This window comes from Trypanosoma conorhini (genome assembly GCF_003719485.1).
Source record: "Trypanosoma conorhini strain 025E chromosome Unknown Tco_14.4_contig_00784, whole genome shotgun sequence".
Lineage (NCBI taxonomy): Eukaryota > Euglenozoa > Kinetoplastea > Trypanosomatida > Trypanosomatidae > Trypanosoma > Trypanosoma conorhini.
In genome coordinates this window covers 1-7,422 of record NW_021704874.1, presented here as the reverse complement: position 1 = coordinate 7,422, position 7,422 = coordinate 1, and the positions used below count along the sequence as shown (strand labels likewise).

General features: G+C 69.9%; 2 protein-coding genes across 2 annotated transcripts, besides 4 other annotated features; both read right to left on the bottom strand.

Annotated features, from left to right (window-relative positions):
• Positions 1-212: 212 nt before the first annotated feature.
• Positions 213-257: a microsatellite.
• A 176-nt stretch (positions 258-433) lies between these two features.
• Positions 434-456: a microsatellite.
• A 14-nt stretch (positions 457-470) lies between these two features.
• Positions 471-498: a microsatellite.
• A 94-nt stretch (positions 499-592) lies between these two features.
• Positions 593-617: a microsatellite.
• A 182-nt stretch (positions 618-799) lies between these two features.
• Tco025E_08446 (putative dispersed gene family protein 1 (DGF-1)) lies at positions 800-1,699 on the bottom strand (the record flags this gene model as incomplete). Its single annotated transcript, XM_029375295.1, has 1 exon — positions 800-1,699. The coding sequence occupies one exon, from the start codon at positions 1,697-1,699 to the stop codon at positions 800-802; it is 900 nt and encodes a 299-aa protein (XP_029224594.1).
• Positions 1,700-1,757: 58 nt separating this feature from the next.
• On the bottom strand, positions 1,758-7,422 carry Tco025E_08445 (dispersed gene family protein 1 (DGF-1); the record flags this gene model as incomplete). Its single annotated transcript, XM_029375294.1, has 1 exon — positions 1,758-7,422. A coding segment is annotated over one exon (5,665 nt), but the record flags the coding sequence as incomplete, so codon positions are not given.

Here is a 7,422-nt window from a genome sequence, read left to right as displayed (position 1 = left end):
CGGGGACGCGGCGGCGACTTCAGCGAGCGGGAGGGCGGCGTCGGTGTCCGGCTGCGCGTGGAGCGCCGGGCGCGTTTCTCCGGCGGCGTCGCGGGCGGGGAGCGACTGCGCGCGCGCTTCACCGCCGCGGCCGACGGCTTCTCCCCGCTGGGGCTCGACGGCATAACACACTCGGAGCGCGGCTGCACGGCAGGCAGGGAGCGGCGGAAGGCAAACAGACAAGAGGAAAAAGGAAGAAAAAAGGAAGAAAAGGAAAACGTGGAAACCTCCGCCCGCCCCCAAAAAAAAGTACACGCACAGTGCGTTCATCTCGCTGGCGACAGCGTACGCCCTGCGCGCCACGCAGCAGCGCCTAGGCCTCAGGGCCGGCCCACGCAAACCAAGCGCGTCCCCCAGACCCGATTTCACCCCCACAACCCCAATTTCCGTCCCCGTGCGTGTGTGTGTGTGTGTTTGCATGCTTATAAATATACAGTAGATGTATATTACATTACATTATGTACAGCTCCCCCGCCCCCTGTCCCTGTCCCAGTTCAGTTTGTGTTAAACATATTTTCTTTTTGGCTTTGCCCCCACCACGTCCTTCTTTCCCCACACACTCACACACCCTCACACACTCGCCCCCCGCCGTCCCCGTTTTGGCTTATTTGTGATTCCTTGCGATCCTGGACTCTCCGCGAGGCAGCCGCGCGGACACGTGCATGCGTCGACGCCGTAGCGCCCCCCGTGTGTCGTTGCCTCTCGCCTCCTCCCCGCGCCCCACCACCACCCCCACTTGGGCGCCGGCCTCCTGCAGGCCTCACACGGCCGGCTCATTCGAGCCAACGTCGCCGTCGACGTCTTTCTCCTTCTCCGCGTCAGAGTTGTATGGGGGGCAGGGGACCGGGGCTTTTCGCTGCTCGCGCAGGTGCCGCCAGTTGCGGCTCTCCACGTACCAGAGCACCAGGTTGTACACCGTGACCGCAAGCAGCACGCACAGCAGCAGCAGCGCGATTGCCGCGTAAGCCCGCACCCAACCGTCGCCCGGCGCCCGATACGCCGCCGCGTTGAAGAGGCAGAGAGTGCCGAGCAGCGCAAGTCCGGCGGTGTGCATCACCGTCTGGAAGAGGGAGCGCATCATGTTGACGCAGAGCGTCACGGCGGCCGCAAGGAACAGCACCGCCGCCATGCAGAAGTACAGGAGAGAGCACCTCTCCAGCGGCGGCTGCAGCGCCGCGAGCACGCCGACGAGGCACAACACCGACAGCTCAAAGACGCACCGGTACGCTCCTCCGCCCCTCACCTGCGCCAAGGCGCCGCCGCACATCCGCAGCTGCGCCGGCGGGCCCCAGTAGCCGACGGGGTACAGCCACCGCACGGGCAGCGGCCGCGTTGCAAACGCCGTGTACTCCATAAACTCCGCCTGGCCGCGGCGCGTGAGGAAGAGGCAGACGCCGGCCGGGAACGCCACGCCGTAGAGGGCGCCGACGACCCCGACCACGTAGTGCTGCGGCTCGGCGCCGGGCGTCGCCAGCAGGAGGACGGAGCAGGCGCAGATGCCGGGGTGCATGGCGCACGCCACGAGGTACGTCAGGCTCGGGAAGCGCAGCGCCGCCCACGCGTCTGCCGCGTCCACGCCACGGCAACGACGGTACGCAACGGTCGCCGCGTAGTGCAGGCCCCCGAACACCGCGACGATCAGCATGTTGCCCACGACCATCCACAGGGGGCCAAGGCCGGCGAAGACCGAGAGGAAGTACGGCAGCAGCGCAAAACTCTCACGCTCCCACGCCGGCGCGCACTTCATCATATTGAAGGTGCCGAATGTCTGAATTTCCAGCAGGGCGCCGAGGCCGCCTCCGACCGCCACAGCCGCCGCCGCCGCGCCGGCGCCGACACCGCTCAGCAGCAGAAGCGCCCGCGGCAGCCCGGGCGGCGTGTTCGAGGCAATCGTGAACGCCCCTTGCAGCACCCCGCTGCATCCGCCGTGCACCGCGCGTGGCGTGTACCGAAGGACGACCTCCTCGTCCATTCCGATAAAGTAGCGGTCGTAGCACGGGCAGCGTGAGCTCCAGCACCCTGTGCGGGTCCGCCGCGTGGCGCAGCCAAGTCGCGTTGCGCAGCAGCGCCCCCCACGGCCCACTGAAGCCGTTCGGCTGCGCCGCCGACGCCAGCGCGAAGCTCAAGTACGGGCGAAGGTCGGCGTCGCCCGCCCAGCGGAACGGCGGCGGCAGCGCCACCGTCAGCCGCTTCGGGTCGGCGCCGCTTGCGCGGATGTCCTCCAGCGTCAGCCCGCGGCCCGACGGCGTGGAGACGTCCAGCGCCGGGCACGCCACGGTGCGGTTGCAGCCGTCCACGCGCGGCAGGTGCACCGGCAGGCAGTCGCGTCCGTAGCCGCCCTCGGCGCAGCGGCAGCGGCAGGAGCCCGACACCGACTTCGTCGCTGCGGCAAAGCAGCTCACGCTGGCGTCGCACGCACCGCACGCCACGGCGCGTGTGTGTCCGGTGATGCCGACGGACGCGTACTCCGCCGGCGCCAGGACCCGCCCGTTGAGCGTCAGGCAGCCGACGACGAACTCCCCGCCGGCGCCCCCAGGCGCAACGCTGCCGTCCATCACGGCGCCGCCGCTGCCGGTGTTGCCGTACAGCGCGAAGGTGCTCTGCGACAGCTCCGTCGCGGGAGCCAACGAGAGCAGCCGCCGCCCGCCGCCGACGGCGTTGCCGCGCACCGAGAGCCAAGACCCGGACGCGAAGGACGCCGCCTCCCGCAGCACCAGCAGCGCGCCGTCGCCGGCCAGCGCCCCGGTGTTGTCGTTCACGACGACGGCAGACGCATTCACCGCGAGCCCCCCCGCAAACACCACGCCCATCCCGGCGTGCAGCTGGCTCTCCGACACGCGCAGCACCGCGCCGCCCGCGAGCACCGCTCGCCCGCCAACGTGCACGGCGTAGTCGCCGCCAAACGCGGCGCCGTCCAGCGCGATGCCGCTGCCGTGCAGCTCCAGCGCGGCGCCCTCGACCACCACCGTCCGCCCGTCCCTCGTGGCCGCCAGGAAGGCAACCCCGTGCATCGCCAGCGTGGAATTCACCAGCCGCAGGTCAGACAGCACCAGCGCCGGGGCGTACAGCGAGGACGGCGAGGACGGCGAGCCCGGCAGGTACACCAGCGGCGTCGGCTCCGTGGTGATCAGCAGGGAGTCGGTGACGGTCATCACGGACCCCGCTGGGAACTTCCCCGCCAGCACAATTGCGCCGTTGAACGCCTCCACGCTGCACACCGACACCTCCAACTGCCGCGCCACCGCCGCCGCCCTCGCGCGCGAGGCGACTGTTCCGCCCATCACGTACAGCACGGCGCCGTTCCGCAGCGACACGTTCTGGACGACGATGTGCACGTCACCTCGCGCCATCCACGGCACGTAGAGCACCGGATGCACGCCGTCCAGCACCACGTGGCGCAGCCTCACCTCGCGCGCGCCGTTCGGCACAACGAACTCCGACTGCACCACCGTATTCTCAATCGCAAAGACGCTCGACGCGGGGACACCAGCGGGCGGCAGCGCGGGCTCCCCCACCGGCACGCACGCCTCGCCGTACCCGCCGCCGCCGCACGCACACACACACGCACCGTCCCGCCCGCTCGCGGACGCCGTCCCGGGCGCGTAGCAATACGTGTCCTTGTCGCAGGCGTCGCACCCAACCACTTCTAGGCGCGCGGCGTCGCCAAAGCCCGCGGCGGCGTACTCGTCCGCCGTCGCCAGGGCACGCCCACCGGCGCGGTTGCACGCCGCCCGCAGGTGCGCCCCCGCGGCGAGCGAGAGCTCCACCGACAGCATCCGCGGGAAGAGCCCCCGGTTGCGCACGAAGCTCAGCGTACTCCCGTTCGCTGTCACGGCGCCGGCGGCGTAGAGCATCTCCTTCGACGCGCTGTCGTGCACGTTCTCCTTCGCCAGCAGCATCGCCCCGCCGTCCAGGTGCACCGTCGACGAAAACGCCACCGCGTGGTCCTGCGTCGACGCGAATTCGCTCCGCACGAACGCCAGAGTAGAGCCCGACACGCGCACCTCCCCGTCCACCGCCACCGCGTGCCTGCACAGCAGGAAGTCGCTGTCCACAAACGCGAGCACGGAGCCGCCGCTGGCCGCCACACCACCCTCCACCGACACGCACAGCCCCAGCGCGGTCTGCACCGAGAGCCGGTCCAGGTACAGCGCACCGCGCGACGGCAGCGCGACGCCGCCGACCACCAGCACGCCGACAGCGTCGCCGAACATCGCCACCACCTGCGTGCGCGCGACGGTCAGCACGCTCCCCGTCAGGCTCACGCCGTACAGCACGAGGCATCCCGACGCGCCGCCGAGGTCGTAGGCGCCGCGGTACGCAACGCGCGTCTCCGCAATCAGCACAGAGTCCACCACCGTGACGCGCGAGCCCGGCGGGTATCGGTTCGCCAGCAGCACGCCGCCGCCGGAGCGCGACTCAAGCCCGCTCACCAGCACCTCCACCTGCAGGCCCTCAGGCGGCTCAGACGCCCACCCGACAACGTACAGGCTCGCCCCGCCCACGAACGTGCAGTTTGCCAACGTCACGTTGCGCGCGCTCCCAGACATCGCGGCCACGTCCACCACGACGTCCGCGGCGAAGGTCACCCCCACGTAGCACACCGCCGACTGCTGGAACCCGGCCATGACTTCCCACGTCACATTCATGTCCCGCACGCACGGATCTTCATAGTTCATGGGAATGTCGACGGGCAGGCACGCGCCGCCGTGGCCGCCCTCCGCGCACGTGCAGGCGCAGCCGTCACCCGAAGCCGTCGTCGTATACCCGGGGAAGCACGGCGCCGCCTGGCCGCACTTTCCCCCGCAGCTCTCCACCTTGACGGAAAAAACCGCGCCGAGACCCTTCGGCACCGCGTCCGTCGCGTCCGTCGCCTCCGCCAGGTGGTTGCAGGCGAGAACAAGGACCGAGGAATTATCCCCCTTTGAAATACTGGAGGAGCTGAGCAGCGCGGCGTCCCCCGCACCGTCACGCACAGGGGACACGCTGTTGCCGGACACCACCAGACGCGACCGCCGCGTCGTTACAGGCCCGACGCGGCACACGACACTCGCGTTGTCGTGTGCGGCGTTCTTGTGGATCCACACCCAAGAGTCCAGCAGCTCCACCGCCCCCTCCGCGTGCAGCACCGACCTCACAACCAGCCCCACGTTGCGTTCAAGCAGCAGGGCGGACTTCTCCGTCAGCGACAGGGAGCCAAAGCGCACAAAGCTCTTCAGCGCGCCGGAGACGACGCTGCGCGCCACGCTGACCACCGAGTTGTTCCGCACCTGCACCGCCGTCCCACTAGCGCCGCCTGCCACGTGGAGCCCCGCGCCGCCGCCGCCCGTGACGGTGAAGGTGTTGTCCGCCATCGCGAATGCCGAGTGCGACCGCACTGCCACGCCACCCTCCGCGACGTACACCGCGACGGAGTCCGGCCCCGCCGTGTGAAAGCTGTTGCCCTCGAGGAGAAGCGTGGAGCGGGTGCTGAGCGTCAACTCCCGCGCGAGGAGGCAGGCCGGGTGGTCGAACACCACGCCCGGCACCGGAATGGCCCGCGTCACGTTGAAGCGGTTCCCGTCGACGCTGATGGTTGTGCGCGGCGGGAACGCGCCGGTGGGGCTCAGCACGGCGTCCTCAAAACTGTTGCGCGTCACGACGATGTTCAGCAAACCCACGGCCGGGTTGGCGGCGCCAGCAATAATGAGCGCCGCCCCCCGCTCCCACCGGCAGTCGTCGAAGGTGACGCTGGCGGCCTCCCCGGCCATCGCGGCGACGTCCACCGTGAGCCGCATAAACGCCCCGCTGAAGGTCACGTTGCGGTAGCACAGCCGCGACAGCCCGGCACCCACCGTCTGCGTCACCTCCGGGTACGCCATGTCGCTGACGCAGTCGCCGTCGGCAGGGGGCTGCGGCAGCGAGAGCGACGGCGGCGGCGGCGGGAGCGCCAGGCGCGACGGGACGCACGCGTCACCGTACCCGCCCGCCGCGCACTCGCACGTGCAACCGTTTCTCGCCGTCGTCAGCGCGTCAAAGCAGAGGCCACGTGGCTCGCACGCCCCGCACTGCGCCACCGTCGTCACGCCTTTGATGCCAACGGCCGTCATTGCCGCCTCCGTCGTCAGTAGCTCTTTCCCTACCGTCAGGCAGCCCGCGACGAACTTGTGCCCGGCGTCGGCGCCTTCCTTTAGCAGCGCCTGCGTCGGGCCCGTGGCCCGCATCTTGCAGCCCGTCAGCGTCAGCGCACTGCTCCCGTCGAGGTCCACGGCGTAGGCGGAGGCGGCACGGAGCAGTTCGGCGGCCTCGACGTCGTTGTCACGCAGCTCCACCCAGCTCGACTGGCGCGCGGTCCAGGCACCGTAGAGGTAGACGCCGAACCGCACCGGGCCACGGTTCCCCACCATGCGAAGGACACTGAGGTTCTCCAGTGCGACGTCCCTGCTGTCCAGGATGCTCTCGCCCGAGAGCACCACGTTGTTGTGTAGCGCCAACACGGAGCGGTTGGCCAGCTTGGTCGCGCCGCGCAGCTCCACAATGGACTTGGCCCCCGCAAGGGTGCAGTGCTGCACGTACAGCGCGCTCCCCTCCAGCAGCGTCAGCGACTCCTCCACGGAGAGGCAGGAGCCACTCGGGAGATACCCCGCCACCCGCCGTGGGCGGCGGAGGTTGACGTCGCGCAGCAGCAGCGCGGAAGCGCCGGTGAGCAGTACGTCCCGCAACGCCACTGCGGCAAACCTGTTGGAGAGGCCGTTGGTGCCAACGGCTAGGGAAATTTGCTCTGCGTCGACCTCTGTGACGGCGATGTCGGTGCCGCGCGGGAGGGCATACGAAATGTACACGCTGGCCGACCGCATCACCGTCCTGTGCACGCGGATCAGGACGCCAGCGGACTCCGCCAGGTCGCGGCCGCCCATAAAGTGCAGCGCGGCCCCGTCCAGGAACGTGCACCCAGAGAAGGTGATGTTGATAGGGAGGTGCAGCGGCATTCGCGTGAGCGAGAACTTCGCCACCGCGCCCGCGCCGCTGAAGGTCACGCCCACGTAGCAGTGGTGCGTCTTCCACATGTCCAGTGAGACGTTTGTGAGCGTCTGGCCCACCACGCAGCCCGTGCTCGTCTCCACAGGCGCCTCCGGCCGCGGCACCGCGGCGGCTCCAAACATCTCCGGCCCAGGCACGCGGCACGCCGCGTCGCCGTCCTTGCAGGCGCCGCATTCCACCCGGCGGGCCGCCGCGAAGGCGTCCAAGTACGTCAACTCCGCCCCGTCCTTCGTGTTGCAGCCCGCCAGCAACGCCGCCGGCGGCGTCACGCTCGCCTTGGCTTGCAGCGTCGCGGGAGCGGCGGGGCCCTCCACAACGTTGTGGGCGAAGACGGCGTCGCTGCCGCCGCCTGTCAGCGTGAGC